Source organism: Calcarisporiella thermophila, assembly GCF_041956535.1.
Source record: "Calcarisporiella thermophila strain CBS 279.70 unplaced genomic scaffold VTP21scaffold_3, whole genome shotgun sequence".
Taxonomy (NCBI): domain Eukaryota; kingdom Fungi; phylum Calcarisporiellomycota; class Calcarisporiellomycetes; order Calcarisporiellales; family Calcarisporiellaceae; genus Calcarisporiella; species Calcarisporiella thermophila.
Window position 1 is genome coordinate 394,244 of NW_027192193.1, and position 15,633 is coordinate 409,876.

At 49.0% G+C, this 15,633-nt stretch overlaps 8 protein-coding genes and 1 non-coding gene across 9 annotated transcripts; 7 read left to right on the top strand and 2 right to left on the bottom strand.

Annotated features, from left to right (window-relative positions):
* Nucleotides 1-320: 320 nt before the first annotated feature.
* Nucleotides 321-394, top strand: VTP21DRAFT_t22. The gene has a single exon. It is a non-coding gene; the product is annotated as a tRNA-Ile (tRNA).
* A 166-nt stretch (nt 395-560) lies between these two features.
* VTP21DRAFT_7037 (uncharacterized protein) lies at nt 561-2,232 on the top strand (the record flags this gene model as incomplete). The annotated part of the gene is made up of 9 exons (XM_069397734.1): nt 561-583; nt 670-702; nt 764-811; nt 872-1,001; nt 1,060-1,103; nt 1,179-1,302; nt 1,372-1,552; nt 1,641-2,048; nt 2,120-2,232. 9 exons carry the CDS (start codon nt 561-563, stop codon nt 2,230-2,232), a joined length of 1,104 nt encoding a protein of 367 aa, XP_069255264.1.
* A 595-nt stretch (nt 2,233-2,827) lies between these two features.
* VTP21DRAFT_7038 (uncharacterized protein) lies at nt 2,828-3,577 on the top strand (the record flags this gene model as incomplete). Its single annotated transcript, XM_069397735.1, has 2 exons — nt 2,828-3,076; nt 3,146-3,577. The coding sequence occupies 2 exons, from the start codon at nt 2,828-2,830 to the stop codon at nt 3,575-3,577; spliced, it is 681 nt and encodes a 226-aa protein (XP_069255265.1).
* A 708-nt stretch (nt 3,578-4,285) lies between these two features.
* Nucleotides 4,286-6,003, top strand: VTP21DRAFT_7039 (uncharacterized protein; the record flags this gene model as incomplete). Its single annotated transcript, XM_069397736.1, has 6 exons — nt 4,286-4,916; nt 4,981-5,126; nt 5,192-5,267; nt 5,332-5,483; nt 5,569-5,788; nt 5,870-6,003. 6 exons carry the CDS (start codon nt 4,286-4,288, stop codon nt 6,001-6,003), a joined length of 1,359 nt encoding a protein of 452 aa, XP_069255266.1.
* Nucleotides 6,004-6,343: 340 nt separating this feature from the next.
* Nucleotides 6,344-6,841, bottom strand: VTP21DRAFT_7040 (uncharacterized protein; the record flags this gene model as incomplete). Its single annotated transcript, XM_069397738.1, has 2 exons — nt 6,344-6,505; nt 6,590-6,841. 2 exons carry the CDS (start codon nt 6,839-6,841, stop codon nt 6,344-6,346), a joined length of 414 nt encoding a protein of 137 aa, XP_069255267.1.
* Nucleotides 6,842-7,007: 166 nt separating this feature from the next.
* Nucleotides 7,008-7,428, top strand: VTP21DRAFT_7041 (mitochondrial 54S ribosomal protein mL54; the record flags this gene model as incomplete). Its single annotated transcript, XM_069397739.1, has 2 exons — nt 7,008-7,086; nt 7,151-7,428. 2 exons carry the CDS (start codon nt 7,008-7,010, stop codon nt 7,426-7,428), a joined length of 357 nt encoding a protein of 118 aa, XP_069255268.1.
* Nucleotides 7,429-7,695: 267 nt separating this feature from the next.
* On the bottom strand, nt 7,696-9,735 carry VTP21DRAFT_7042 (uncharacterized protein; the record flags this gene model as incomplete). The annotated part of the gene is made up of 7 exons (XM_069397740.1): nt 7,696-8,002; nt 8,116-8,533; nt 8,604-8,692; nt 8,766-8,884; nt 8,959-9,168; nt 9,238-9,441; nt 9,508-9,735. The coding sequence occupies 7 exons, from the start codon at nt 9,733-9,735 to the stop codon at nt 7,696-7,698; spliced, it is 1,575 nt and encodes a 524-aa protein (XP_069255269.1).
* A 1,137-nt stretch (nt 9,736-10,872) lies between these two features.
* On the top strand, nt 10,873-14,522 carry VTP21DRAFT_7043 (uncharacterized protein; the record flags this gene model as incomplete). The annotated part of the gene is made up of 6 exons (XM_069397741.1): nt 10,873-11,065; nt 11,148-11,164; nt 11,247-11,978; nt 12,060-13,097; nt 13,172-13,356; nt 14,216-14,522. The coding sequence occupies 6 exons, from the start codon at nt 10,873-10,875 to the stop codon at nt 14,520-14,522; spliced, it is 2,472 nt and encodes an 823-aa protein (XP_069255270.1).
* Nucleotides 14,523-14,661: 139 nt separating this feature from the next.
* On the top strand, nt 14,662-15,267 carry VTP21DRAFT_7044 (uncharacterized protein; the record flags this gene model as incomplete). Its single annotated transcript, XM_069397742.1, has 1 exon — nt 14,662-15,267. One exon carries the CDS (start codon nt 14,662-14,664, stop codon nt 15,265-15,267), a length of 606 nt encoding a protein of 201 aa, XP_069255271.1.
* Nucleotides 15,268-15,633: the final 366 nt, after the last annotated feature.

A 15,633-nucleotide genomic window follows, 5' to 3' on the forward strand; every position in this document is an offset into this window, starting at 1 on the left:
TGACAAGACAGAGGCAGTACTAGTGGAGGATTAAGACAAGACACGACAGGAAGAAGAGGGTGATTGTAGTGAACCAGAGGGGAAAAGACAGAGATAATACTCATGGAGAACGTAGACACGACAAGCAAGACAAAGAATTAGTGGAGGGTCCAGTCACAATTTTTTGTGCTGGCTACGGGAATCGAACCCTCGCCATCTTGATGGCACCTAGGAGCGCTTAGAGACTCCACCCTCCTTTTCGATTATTGGATAGATCGGGGTTTAAAATCAATGAAAATTTTTGACTAATAATATTCTTTTTGACGAAAATCTCGTCGAGAGCTCGTGTAGCTAAGTTGGTTATAGCGTGGCGCTAATAACGCCAAGGTCACAGGTTCGATCCCTGTCACGAGCATTTTTGATTTATCTCGCATTGATACTTTTGGATATTCTCCCCCCCCATTGCGTATTTTGCGATTTGAGTCAAACCTTCGATGATGAAATCGTCGACAATTTTTTTTTGGTAACTCCTTCCAAGAGTGTCTTGCCCTAGAACTGACTAATTCCTTTAAGTTATTAACATGGCCGAATTTGTGAAGCTTAGGTAAATTTTCCTTTCCTCATGTACCTCGCTTTCTCTGCTTTCTTGATTTTCATATAATAACACTCATTCCATTTAACGGGCAATAGCATTTTCGGCACAGTTTTTGAAGTAACGAACAGGTGAAGCCAAATGATGTTGAATCGTAATGTATATGTATTGTTACTAACCTGCATGCTCTAGATATGTGGATCTCCAACCGATTGGTATGGGAGCATTCGGCCTCGTATGGTAATTGCAAAACCTAGTCGTTTATTGATCTCCATTAATCACATTCTTGATTGCAATTAGTTCATCGCGTGACGCATATTCTGGTCAGAGCGTTGCAATTAAGAAAATAATGAAGCCATTCAGTACCCCTGTTCTGGCGAAACGAACATATCGCGAGCTTAAACTACTGAAGCACCTCCGCCATGACAATGTAGGATTTGAAACATTCTTTTTTGGCGGCCCATCGTTAAGTATATATTTTGCTATAGGTCATCAGTTTGATGGATATTTTCATTTCTCCCTCAGAAGATATGTAAGGATTTAAGTTCATTAAGCCTATTTTATGTTTTCTTAAGCTAATTATGGATGCGTTGCCTTTGGGATGCAGCTATTTTGTTACCGAGTTGCTTGGTACTGATCTCCACCGCCTCCTGACATCGCGCCCCTTAGAAAAGCAGTTCATCCAATACTTCCTCTATCAAATACTGCGCGGTTTGAAATATGTGCATTCGGTATGCGATATTTGGGTCTCGCTGCTCTTTATTTTTCTTTTCATTAACCTACCCTCCTTCGCTTAACAGGCAGGGGTCATACATCGAGATCTGAAGCCAAGCAATATTCTAGTCAATGAGAACTGCGATTTAAAGATATGCGATTTTGGCCTCGCTCGCATTCAGGATCCACAAATGACAGGCTACGTCTCAACACGTTACTACCGTGCGCCAGAGATTATGCTCACTTGGCAGCGGTACGATGTCGCAGGTAATTTTGACAGTTTTGGTGGCACTCTCGCTCCACATTTCATGTTCCTTTCTTATTTTACCCATCGGGCCAACACCCACACCAACAGTCGATATTTGGAGCACTGCTTGCATCTTCTCCGAGATGCTTGAGGGGCGCCCGCTCTTCCCGGGCAAAGACCACGTGCATCAATTCACTTTGATCACAGAGCTCTTGGGCACCCCTCCGGACGACGTCATCCAAACCATCGGAAGCGAAAACACGCTTAAGTTTGTTCAGAGCCTCCCTCACCGAGAGCGTGTATCATTCAAGGAACGGTTCAAGAACGTGGACCCGCTTGCAGTCGATCTACTTGAAAAGATGCTGGTCTACGATCCTCGGAAACGCTTGACTGCGGAGCAGGCCCTCGCACACGAATACCTTGCCGTTTATCACGACCCCGATGACGAGCCCATCTCCACCGAGAAGTTCGACTGGTCATTCAACGATGCGGAATTGCCTGTAGACACGTGGAAAGGTGTGTATTACATAACGACGCTTGCACCCGCTCTTTTCAATGCGGCTAAACTGATGCGCTCTCATTTCTAGTGATGGTCTACAGCGAAATCTTAGACTTCCATAATATCGAGAGCTCAGATATCCAAAGTGTCATAGGGACGCCTTTATCTCAGCCTCAGCCGAGTTTCCCCTCAGTGGTGTGATAGCGCGTGGGCCCGTTGGCCGAAATCTGTTGTTGGACTCGCAATATCCCCTCGTATTATCTAATTTCGTTTACCCAGCATATCCGATTTTGTGGGATTTCAATTGCTTATTAAAAAGGAAATATACTAAAACTCCAGATCGGCCTTGTTAGAATGGCGACTGATGAATGATGAGGAACTTGCGGGCTGCTTGTGTATCGGGTGTCCCTTGCTGTACCCCTGCAGCAAGGAGGCCCCCCCACAGTCCAGGCCTGGCTCTACTGTGGCCTGGCTATAGGTTTACCAGTTAAACTCTGTGTCGCACCTGTTGAATCATTGCTAAGTGAACTTAATCTAGAACTGCTGCGCCCATTTGTTCACAAATGTTAAAAAAAAATTGAATTTGATTCAAAAAAAAAAGGAGCAAAAAAAGAAGGGAGCTACAATTCATTATCTTTTTATTACAATTATTGATTTTTTTTTCCCTCCCCTGTTTATCTACGACATAATAGCGACTCTCTTTTGTTTGATGAATTAAAAGAGCTGCCAAAACCACTCTTCCGTCTTCTGTTTTTCCTTTATCATTAGCGTGATTGGAAGTCCATTCCAATACATAATGAGGTTATCCTATTTTTTCCTGTGCTCTACCTTGGCATTCTTGCTAGCATTCGGCACCAGTAGAGCACTAGCGGACGAAGCCATGGACAGCGGCAGCATCACTACAGATTATGCTGCCCCTCAAACCACCATTTATTCTCCAAGATCGACCGAATCCGCACTGGCTCCACAGCCTAGTAAAGATGTTAAGGGAATACAAGAAGAAAAGGTCTTAGAAATACAGCTGGAGAATAAAATTATCCAAGAGGTAAGCTATACATGTGTGCTTGGACCAATGATGGGTGCAATAAGGGTTGCTAATTAATTGCAAATGCAGGAGGAGAATACATTGCATATCATCATCATATCCTTTTCGGTGCTCGGCTCTGTGCTCATGATTATTCTCCTGACGCTGAGTGTGCTGCTCTTCTACCGTAAAAAGCGAAGAAAGAGAAATAGAGCAGAAGCACAGCGACGCAACGAAGGCGATGAGGCCGCCGGGGATGTGGCTGATACCTTGCCTTCTGATAATAGCTCGCCGGACACAGGCCAACCGACTGAGGCGATTTTGCTGGAGAGAATCAGCCCTCAGGGTGTAGCAGAGGAGGCGGAAAGAGAGATGCGGACCTCTGTCCCGCTCAGGGAACCGTACTTCGAGGAGGATCCCCCGGACTACGAACCAAGCGCGCCGCCATTTTACTTGTTGCCCGGCACCCTGCATCCGCTGGAGCAGGATTATGGTGAGATGGAAATCCATGTGCGACGGTAATCTCGCAGTATATTCCAAGGGCGCCGTGAGCTATAATGCCTGGCTCGAGCAGGAACAGATGGAGAAGCATCGCATTGGCGTTCCTGCTCACGTTATCTTTCAGATCCCCGGCCTCCACCCTGTGCAGCATTTATTGAATTCCTTGTCCTGGGAAATCCTGAGTAGAGTTTGGTGCCTCGGCTGGACGGACCACTTTTTCGGATACCCCCTCTTCGCCCTCCTCTTATGTAAACTTTCTTTGTACATATGCTGTTCCCTATAGTTCTCTACATTAGTATATATCGCCAAAAGTTATCCCTGGAGCCGATCAGCTCCTATGTAGTGTCTCCCTGTGTTGTTGCAATACGCTATCCCCTTCCTTTGTTTTCTCCACCTTATGTTTTCCTTAATCAGAGTAAACGTCCACGAGCACCGAAAAGGTTTTTGGAATGCAAATATGGAAACAACTCTGTCAACTAAGGATTTATTCCCGTATTCAGCGTGAAAAGCATCATGAGAGGGTGGAATCTCGAATGATCCTTTTGGGGAAGTAAAAAAGTGTGTGGCGCAGTCACTTGAACTTTGGAGTCGAGAAAAAGCACAAATTGGCCCCTAGGGAAAGAAGTTTAAACCCGATTTTTCAAAACTGCACCGATTAGGATCAAAGGATCAGCATTGCGCGCCGTATAAGCCAAAGAGATTTGGAAGATTGGATAAACAGAGTCGAACATGAGTCAGTTAACACCTTCGAAACTCACCGTCAATAATCTAAAAGAGCAGCTTCAAGCCAGAGGCATCCCACTTACGGGCCTTAAGCTAAAGAAGGATTTCGTCGCGAGATTGGAAAAGGCCTTAGAGGAGGAGAGGGCACAAGTTGAAGCACAAAATAAAGAAGAGGAGGAACAGCAACCGCCGATTTCAGAGGAACCCGAGTCAAATGAAAAGCCAGCCGAGGATACAGCTATGCAAGAGGCAGCGCCTGAAAAAAATGACGTGCCGAAAGAATCTCCTGAACCGGCTGCAGTGGCGGAGCCACCAGCGCCAGTTGAAAAAGAAGAAAGCTTGCCACAGCCTGAGGAAATGCCTGTTGCTGAAGAAAACGACGCGACTCAGAGTTCCAAAGTTGAAGTGACGAAGGAATCCGTTAAAGAATCCATTAGCACTGGACATGATTCCACAATATCTGAGACAGCCGCCTCTCGATCAGTTACTGTCACAACGATCGAGGAAGCGTCCGCAACTAGTGGCCAAGTAGAGAAACCACAGGGTGACATTGCGACACCCATCGAGGTGGACCTTCCAAGTGCCAAGCGAAAGCATGAAGAAACGGAGACACCCTTGCGTGGGGATGAACCGGAAGGTACTAAGGCTTGCACCTGCTAAAGTTTCAGCCGGTCCATGTTAACTTCAATCCATTTCCATAGCTGAATCCAAAGATAACGAGAAAGCCGCCGAGCCGACCAGCGCCAAAAAAATACGACGCACAGTCTCCACCAACGCGATCAAGATGCTCCAGACCAATCTAACAAAGATAGCAAGCAACGCGCCACAAGAGGAGGAAAATAAGAAGGTCAGTGAATTTTCTGAACAGGTATCGATTCAGGGATAATAGGTGCTGATGTTGAGTGTCTATAGCAGGAGCAAGAGGAGCAAGAGGAGCCAGAGAAAATAGAGCAGGATCAAGAAATGCAGCCAGTCAATGCATCTGAGGGTGAGCTTTGCCTAACTATTGCAGCTATTGGGGCGCCGTTTAACAGCTAGTTTTTTCTTTGCAGTACCAGAATCTCAGCATCCACCAACCACCACTCTCGCTGTCAGGAATTTCGTGCGTCCTCTCCAGGTCAAGCAAGTGGAAGAGCTATTGAATAAGTTTGGCAAAGTGGAGAAATTCTGGATGGATTCTATCAAGACGCACTGCTATGTAACGGTATTTATTTACCCTTCCCTCCTTGTTTCGCTGTAAGGATGCATTCACTATTAGGCTACTAATTGTTTTTTCGCATGCACAATAGTATTCTTCAGTAGATGAGGCGATTCTTGCACGTTCTCGCCTATATAACCTACGATTTCCAACCGAAAGCCATAATCCTCTCCTACCCGACTTCTTAACACCAGAGCGTGCTCAGAGATTAATCGAAGAGGAAGAATCTGCTCAGGCGTCCAATGCACGACGAGTTTCAAAACAGTACGGAGCCCATGGCAGTAGTAAGGAGGGGAATTTAGGAAGACAAGGTGGTGAGTCGTTGCTTTACATTTAGAGCCGAAAAGGGTGGTGAGGTGACTCACTTTTGCATGGGTTTTGTGTTTTGACAGATGCTAAGATCTCGTACCTACCACTGGACAACTTGTTTCCGAAAACGACTGCAACCCCCTCGCTGTATTTCCTTCCTGTGTCGGAGGAGCTGGCGAAGAAAAGACTGGAGGAAATGCGAAGAAAATCAAAGTGACGAGTTATGTGTGTTATAGTTGTGGCGGCATCATGGGCACATGTTTTTATAACTTCAACATTTCAAATTTTCAGTCTTTGTAATATTTTATTTTTTTTTAGATTAATCGGAATATATGCTCTTTCTGACGTGCTTTGTCTATCATCGTTTATCATTAAATTGTGGTAAATAGCTGAATATAAAGCAATAATACAAGAAAAAAAAAGACGCAAGAAAAATAGGTAATAGCTCATGGCGATAAAAACAGAAGGGATAGGGAGAGGAGGAAGGGGGAATAAGAAAGAAAAACTAATCAATAATGCTACATTCTATTTTTTTTTTTTTCATTTATCCCCACTCTTTACTTCTCTGCTGCAGGCCGCCCAATAACTTTTCTAATAAAGCTGGAGATCAGCCCACCCTGCTGCTGTTGCTTCAGCTTGCTTGCATCGATACCTGCCAAAAGGCGGGTGTAATAGTTTGGGTTGCTGGCTGGGTTGAGAATCTTGTCTGAGAGTTGATACTATCCAAAAGGAAATAAGAGGATCAAAGACAAAATTGTTAAAATCGATTTGTCAGGGTCTCGTAATAGATCTGCAATACTCACTCTGTTTTTATATTCGTTGGTCAATAGCTTCTCCAGGGCCTTCAACTCGGATTTTCCCTTTGCCAATGCCTCCTCCAAGTTCAAATCCTGCTCACGAGAATTAGGCCCACGATGAAATGCTTCCTGCACGCGAGCAGCGAGCACTTTGCGGGGATCGCGCGTCGGGCGCAAAGGATCCTTGGGCCAGCGTGCGAGCACACGGAGATAGGAGCGATAGAGGGAGAGAAATTGCTGGTGGATTTGTGTTGACATTTGTATGAAATGCAAATAGGGGAGTAAGGCGGGAAGAGAAACGGTAAATTTGTCCCAAAGAAAAGGATACCAAGCCACTGTGACCTAAGGAGATTTTAAATAAATAAATCATTCTACCGCCGGATCAGCGCAGCGAAAGGAATTGCTAAAAATAATTAGGAGAATCATGTCGAGTATATACAGACTATCGCGATTTCCTCACCGCGTCAGGGTGTCTCCCTTGTTTGTACGATACACACAATCTAGTAAGTTACACCTCTTCTAGCCAGACAAGATTGGAGAGCTCATTCTGCCTCTTTTGATCTCTAGCTGCCAATCCCTCTTCCCCCGACCTCCACGCCTCAGAAAAACTTCGCCCCGTTTCTTCATGTCCCCAGGGCACAGTTCTCAAAGGGCTTAACTATCACAAGGAGGGGTCTGATCCCATTGCCAAGGCGGACGAAGAATATCCCAGCTGGCTGTGGGAGCTCTTAGACGAGGAGAAGACCAAGGCACGTAGCAATGATCCAACAACGAGGCAGTTCCAACGCAAGACAAACCGAGAAGCCATCCGATCTTCGAACTTCATGAAGAATAAGAAGACATAATGGCAACGGGGTGGAATCACGGACGAAATGTAAATTGTTTTTTTATTAATATACTCTGGCATAGATACTCTTCTTTAATGAGCCGTGATATCTTTCTGCTGTTGCTGAAGCGGATACACTCCAGTCCGTTTCCCTTTTATATTAAACTTGGCTCGATGCCCAAGAGAATGAACAAAGAAATGATCATTATCACAAGAGTAAACGTAATATTTCTACATGCTGGAAACCCATTCAAATGGGAAAGGGGGTGCGAGAGTCTGTGAGTTTTCAGTTCTTATCTAGTGTGAATACCGGGCGCACATCGACGGGCACTCCCTTGAGTGCATCCAAGATTCGCTCCAAATCTTCGTCTATCTTGCCATACTGCTCCACAAATTGCTGCACCTTCCCCTTATCGCCATTGCCTTGCAGTACAAGGATATCATGGGTAAGATCTCGGACTGCGTCTTCAATCTTGTCAAAATCAACTGAATATCGACCAGTTGCGTCAAGATGGAAGCCCCCTTTAGCGAGGAGATAGTTAAACTGGATGGCAACCCCGAGCCCATGTGCTTCCCCAATACCGAATCGCATACTATGAATTCAAAGAAGGAGGAGGGAAGGGGAGAGGAGAGGAGAGGAGGGGCGGATAGCCGTATCAATATAAGCTGTTATGTTTAAAAAGAAAATCGCATTTTGAAAACCAACCTCCTGAACGCTGATGCTAAGAATGTGACCCAGAATTGCTCCCGCGTGATATCAGAAATGGTGCCCTGCTTGATCAAAAGATTGGCCGCAAATAATCCGGTGATATCAGCCTTGGCCTCTTCCATGGCGGAATGGAACTCTTGCAGTCTAGCACGCACGGGCACCGGGTGATCGCCCACAGTATAATGTGGCCCATTGGAGTGCGCCACCTCATGTAGGAGAACGTGTGTGAAAAAGGCCTCAAAGGACAAGTGGGCGGCCACCTGGTTCTCATCGACCGCCACCTCTGAAATGGGAATGAGCACTTTATTATACTTGGCCTTTTGCACGTTTTTGATGAGGACCAGCTTGGATCCGCCTTTGGCAATGGCATCCTCGTCATTTGGGAGGTTATAGGCTGCGGTCATCGGTACAGCAACTATAGAAGTCATCCAAGATCCTTAGAGCTAGAGTACACATAAAAAAAAAGCTGCCTTAGGCCAAATTACCATCTCCCCCATTATACACCTCGTTGACAACCACGATGGGAGGCTTCGTCAGGTGCCTATTCTTGTATTCCTCTGGGACAGGCAGGTGGCTAGATTAGAGAGAATCGAAAATAAGCACACCATGGTAATGTGACATAAAGCGTGGTTTCTCTCTCAACATGCCTCTCCACGTATTCTAGGCTTGACGCAAACTTTTCCAGTAATGAAGACGAAGGGAAATCTCGTAGCATCAAATAGAACTCATATGCGGACTTGGACGAGAAAAGCTTATCGGTGTACACCTAATACCGCCCAGAGTTTGTGTAAATGTTAAAAATGCAAGCAAATAACCGGCGTCTTCAACCCAGATCTATACCTCGTAAGGACCACAGGTTATATCGATGGGTGATTTTGGACTAATGCGCAGCCAGTCCAACTCCGAAGGGAGATAATCATTGGAGCGAAAAGCGTCGGCACGCGAGTTCAAAAAAGACCTGAGCGAAGCGTCCTCTACCAGGTCCGCAGCCTCCTTCAGTAGGTTTGCAGCGGGTTCTAAAAGGTCTGCATACTCCTTGGAGTAAGGTGACTGTAGAGGAGTAGACAACTGTGAGAATAGGGATGGGGGGCTAGCGATTGCTAGAATTCTCTAACACACCAAGTAAAGTTGCCCTTGTTCATTGCGCTTCACAACATGATAAAAGCCTGTTGCGTGCTTTCGCTCAATTTCCGAGAGCGTCTTGGTCCATGCTTCAAACTCGGCTTTTGTCATGTCTTCCGGGTAGAAGTTTCCGCCCGGGGGAGGGTGGTTCGGCACCCCCTCAATCCAAGCTTCCTCGCCGGCGACTCGATCCCATGGGCCCTACAACCGCCCAAGAGCCGGAATGAAAAAGCGGGCCCGCTTCAAGTGGGCAAATGAGGGCCTTACCTTGCAGAGCTCAAACATGAGCAATTTATCCTGATCTCCTTCTTTTTTCAGGCGCTCCAATAAAGCTTCATTACCAGACCATGCCTGCCTAATATATAGCTGGTCAAGGAGCTTGCCGACCCGCACAAGCTTTGTCAGAGCAAGTTTGTCGTTGGGGGTGAGATGCGAAAAATCGGCCTCAAGCGTTGCAGGCTCGAACTTTTTGATTCGATCTTGTAGCGATGACATGGGTGAATTATGTCTTGAGGTTGACAAGAATGTTCTTGACAGGGGAATACGAACTGTATTACGGGTAAAGACACGAGAAAGCATCAAAATGGGCTGGCAGCTCTGCGCCTCCAATTTTGTGTGAAATTTAGGTGTGAATCATCCAATATGCTTTTGCTAATGGGATGAGTATACCTGGTACACAGAATTGGGACTATTAAGGGAGACGAGCGGCTAAGTTAGGGTTATTAGGCATTTCGCAATGAAAGCCGGAGAGCCGCTTTTCCTGGGCCTCTTTCCACTGAACGAGACTATGTACGGTATTCGATCATAGGCTATGAACCTTGCTCTCAAGGTGTCACTCTTTGGATAGAGGGTCAAATTCGGGTTCCCTCACCGGTCAAGACGGGCCCAAGAGAATGGGCTGCCAAAAATCCCATCCTAGAATAACGTACCAGGAAGTCTGAATGGCGACTATATTCAATCGTAGATTGAAATCGGAGTCACTTTTTTTCCTTCACAGCACGTAAACAAAACACCGGATAATATCACCACCCCCTTAACAATGCCACCCTTTAGGCAAGCAGGCTAACCTCATGGACCAGTCTGCTATTTTTCTGGTTTAGATGATCTTGAATTCTTCGTTTCTAGGAAGGTTGAGTTTCTAGCGGAATTGCGTGCTTGTCCGACCTCTGAACGGGTGCTGCAGTAGCTTCCATTGCGCAACACCTCGAGTGAGAAGGGGAGGGTACGGTGTGGAAGAGCGCGACGTCCATAGGATGTCGACCGGTCAGAGTGGCCCAGCCGCCTTCTAGGAGCTCGGTGCGCTCCATGCGGTATATCTGCCTCTTATACAGACTCGGGATGAAATTAGAATTAGCGGTTCGGGTCGGAGTTCGGAACACCACCAAACTCCTTTAACAAATCCGTATTTCATGAAGAGGAAATCGAGGGAGACATTGGAACACAACTCTTCCAACCACACCCATTCCACATACGCAATAACTACTCATAATTTTTATTTACATTATTTATATTTCAGCAGCAGCAGTAGCAGCAGTAGCAAAAAAAGTTCCGTCCGTCCTCAGTTCTCTCCCCCTCTCTCTTCTTCATAACCAAGTTAATTGCTTTTTTTTTATCCCGTGTTTCGGCTTTGTGATGTCTACACTGAATTCGGCCTTGTCCGAAAAAGAGCAACATGCGGCAGGCAAAGAGTTGACGGATGAGGGCCACTTCAAGCAAGAAGTGCGATCCATTGTCGATGAGTTCACGTATACATTGCAGTTCACCTGGCGAGCTGCCATTGTCGGTGCCCTGCTAGGATCCTTGATCGCCGCTTCGAATATGTATGGTAGGCTATACCGTTCTTCCTCGCCGAGCATAGGAGTGATATCTTATCTGGTATGATCTGTCCTCTCTTTGACGCAATATAGTTGGCCTTAAAGTTGGGGTAAGCTTAGAGAATGATTCTTGCTAAATAAAATGAAACGAAACGATGAGGGTTGACACGCCTCCGAATTGCTCTTTTGCAGTGGACCTTTGGCGCCAATCTCTTTGGGGCCATCTTCTCGTTCGCCATCCTTAAATCGCTCTCTCGCATCCTCCCAAAGCGCTACGGCGGCGGAGACTTTGGGCCTAAAGAGAACTGCACTGCGCAAACGGCGGCAACGGCGGCAGGAGGTTTGTCGAGCGGGTTCGTCACTGCGGTGCCCGCCCTGTACAAGCTCGGCCTTCTCTCGCCCGATTTCCGGCAAGACATCCTGGCCATGTCGCTGTGGACCATTGCCGCCGCGTTCTACGGCCTCTTTTTCGCCGTCCCGTTGAGGAAGCATTTTGTGGTGAACCAGGATTTGCCGTTTCCTTCCGCACGCGCCACCGCGGAGACCATCAAGTCGCTGCACCAGAGCTTGGCGGGCGAGAAGGATGCCATGAGACGGGCGCTGGTGCTTGCGGTTGCGGGGGGAACCAGCTTCGTATGGAGTGTGATTGGCCACTGGATTCCCGGGATCTTTTCCGCGCCGCACATTCTCTTTTGGATCGGAAAAGCGACGGGCAGTGCGGGGCTGATGGCGGCAGACGAGAAGTGGCGCTGGGTGTTCCAGTGGGAGTTTGCATTTATCGGCGCGGGTCTCATGACGCCCGCAAGCACGGTGCTCGCCTTCTTTGGGACCACCGTGATAGTGTATGGAATTGTCGGCCCGCTGATGCTGCAGTCGGGCTATATAGCGGGGGCGTTTGGGTTTGGAGAGAAGCCGACGGCCCAGGTAACCCCCCCCCCACCCCCTTATCCCCTCCTTCCTCCCCCCCCCCATCTCTTAGTGAGCTGACGTATTTGTTTCGCATAGTCGTTTTTCCTATGGCCCGGGGTAGCGCTCATGGTGTTTGCTTCATTCACAGAGCTCTTTTTGAATTATGCAACCCTTTGGCGTGCTCTCAAGCTGGGGGTGCTTGAGGTGGGGCGCAAGGTGGCGAGTCTCTATGCTCGCTTGAAGAGCCGACGAGCGACCGCCACGGAGGCTCGCCCCGAGGAGGATGCGAAGGCAGACGAGAAACTGGGGCTCGACCACAAAGGGGGCCTGGAGGCCGAGGCCGAGGCCGAGGGCGTTCCCGCGCTGTGGTGGCTCTCGGGCATCATTGCCTCCGTCATCCTCACCTGCCTGATCATGGGGCTGTTCTTTGGCATTCCCGTTTACCAGACCCTCATTGCGGTCGTGCTCGCGTTCATCCTCTCCTTTGTCGGCATCCAATCCCTGGGTGAAACCGACATCAACCCCACGGGGTCCATCGGCAAAGTCACGCAGCTGGCGTTTGTGGGATTCCCAGCCCCGACCAAGGAGATTCTCCAGCGCACTGATCTACTTGCGGCGAACATCGCGTCGAGTGCGGCGTCGCAGAGCGCCGACATGGTGGCCGACTTGAAAACGGGGCAGCTGCTTGGTAAGCTAAGGATGCAGTTTCGGATGACGGCGGGCTCCACTCTAACTAGGTTGATGTTGCGTGCAGGGGCTTCTCCGCGCTCACAGTTTTTCGCGCAGCTGGTGGGCTCCGTTTTTGCCGTCGTCGTCGCGATTTCCTTGTTCTTCCTCTACGCCTCCGCCTACCCATGCATCACATCGCGCGAGACGGATCCCAACTGCCCCTTCGACCTGGTCTCTGCGACCATCTGGCGCCAAGTCACGGTGCTCCTCACCGAGAAGCTTGACATTCCCCGGGCGTCGATCATCACCACCATAGTCTTCGCGATCCTGGCTGTGGCCATCACGATTGCAAAGGCAAGATTGTTGCCGGCCCGCGCTGCGCATTACATTCCGAGTCTGACGGCAACTGGTATGGCGATGGTGAACACCAACCCCGCCATTGCAATTGCCATGATGCTTGGATGGGTGAGTGACATTTCATTCGATCCTCCATTCAATAGGAGCCTTCTGTTTATGCAAACGCTGCTTTGGTCTAATAGCTCATCAGCATCACTTGGAGAAAATACGGGGCCGCGAGCCATGAGCGCTATATGTATAGCGTCAGCGCCGGTCTCATTTCAGGGGTCGGCATCGGAGGAATCCTCAAAGCAGTGTTTGAAATTGCCGGTGTGCAGCACAGCTCCGTGACCGCCGGGTGTCTTGTTGCCGCAGACGGAACACCGCGGTGCTGAGGCAGCCCGCTTCCCCCTTCCCCCTCCTCCTTTCCCCACTCGAACATCCTTCACTTCGCATTCGCGTTTTTCTCTTGACATGGTTTTGTGAGGACTTTTGATTTATTTTATCTTTTGCTCTCCTAATGTAAGTTGTATTCGCCTCGTTTTTCTCCTTATGACTATTATTTATTTGTAATTGCCTTTTGTGCCGGAATAAAATAACCTCTTTTCAAGAGTTTTGCCGCGTGGGGTTTGAAGGTTTCCTTGCATCGGAGTTATTTGGGGTGTTCTGTGACATCAAGGGATTCATATGACGTTCTGCCGGTTATTATGGATTGGGCGGCGTTGTAAGAGGGGCTCCAACTCTACCCCTAGTGAGAGGATCCAAAGAGCCCATCTTGTAACAGCCAGCAGATAAGATCGTGGCCCCCCGTTCTTGGGCCCCACCGGCTGTATACTGCCCTCCGTAAAAGAAGTCCTTGCCCTGCCGTATCGTACCATAGGAAACAGAACTTGTGGCTTGTGGGTGGGGAGCAGCCATTACCATGGGGGAAGGGTTAGCCAGCTGAGCGGTCTGAGACGATGTGAGATAGGGGAGGATGCCACCAATATCAAGTGAGAGTCACGGCCCCTCGGCTGTGGAGGGAAACAGATAATTTTCCCCGAGGCCTGGTGCCCTAAGATCATGACACCTGGCCTCTGTGCGAGCTTGCCCTCGCCTGCCAGACCCCCCTCTCCCCCCCGGCCAAGGCCAGAATGCGATTAGGCAAGGTTTCATGAATCGACCACCATCGATCGGATATAAAGAGAGAGGGTTCCTCCCACGAAAAATAGGTTTCTCAAATTCTCCCCCCAATCTGGTCCAATCAGCCGAAGTGAATCCGTATTTAACAGCTCAGCCTTCCAAAGGTGTGCCGCCTGCTTCTCTTCCACGATACCACTCTCTCGATCCCTTCTTGGCTTGCTAAGTGAAGTGGGATGTTTTTCCACCATTGAGTCACTCCATCGTCACAGCTTGAAGGCCTTTTCTCACCCCGCCTCCCCCTTTTCTGAACTCTCTATGAAAGATTTCCATCCGATCCTGCGCTATCCTCCCTCGATTTCCGCTCTCTGGGCCTCTCTATCCGTTCTATTCTCTGCGTTTTACTTTGCCGGCGAGCAGGTTGACGGAGGCTAATTTTCTCTCTCGGCCGCTCCACTCCATTGATGCTTTAGTGTGTTCCCGATTGTGCCGCTTAGTTTGCTTTCATCATCATTTCATCATTATTCCGCCCGCCGCGATTGCTTTTGCTTGGCCCCTTTAATTCCCCTCCGATATGCCCTCCTTCAGCGCAGAACGCCCCCTCTCCCCTCCTCGAGGTAATATGATTCTGCTCGAGATCCCCGCGCTGCCCTTCCGCTTCCTGATCCACGACACTCCCACCGACGTCACCCTCCCCATCTACCTCGATGCATTTGTGGCACACAGGGTCAAGCATGTGCTGCGGGTCTGCCAGCCCGCCTACAGCGTTGCCCCGCTGGCCGCCCGCGGCATCACGGTGCATGATCTCCCCTTCCAGGACGGCGCCGCCCCTCCGAAGGAGGTGATCAAGCAGTGGCTCCAGCTCTTGGACGGGCTGGATGCCGGCGAGACGATTGCGGTGCATTGCGTGGCGGGCCTGGGGCGGGCCTGCGTGATGGTTGCCGTGGCGATGATCGAGATAGGGGGGATGAAGCCCCTCGATGCTGTGGAGTGCGTCCGCAGGCACAGGCGCGGCGCCTTCAACAAGCATCAGATCGAGTATCTCGACGGCTACAAGTGCGTCGGCCGGCCCTTGAGGCGCTCTGGCTCGCCCCCGGTGCGCAACCCTTTTGCCTGGGTGTTCAAGCGCAAGCAGCTGGAGGGCGCCACCGCCCTCAGCCTCCACGTCCATATGAGTTGACTACATGAAGGAGCTCGTGGGACCGGCTGGCTGCGGATGGCCCATTCTTCTTGTGTTAATAAAGTCAAGTGTGTTTACCCCATCTGGAACATTCTAGTTCGAGAAACAAAGTTGGTTGTGCCACCCAATTTGACCTGTGCACAAACTACGCCGTTTTCACCTGAAATTCATTTGTAGTCTTTGGGGGGGCGAGACGAGTTGGATGGGTTCAAGCGGGAGGGGAGCAGAACCAATTTATTTTGAGCTGGCCATGAAGCAGGCTGGAGATGAAGAGAGAGGAGGGTATAACGATATAGCGTTTATCTGAGATGAGAGAGAGAGAGAGAGAGAGAGAGAGAGAAGAGAAAGTAGGAAAAGAAAATATAA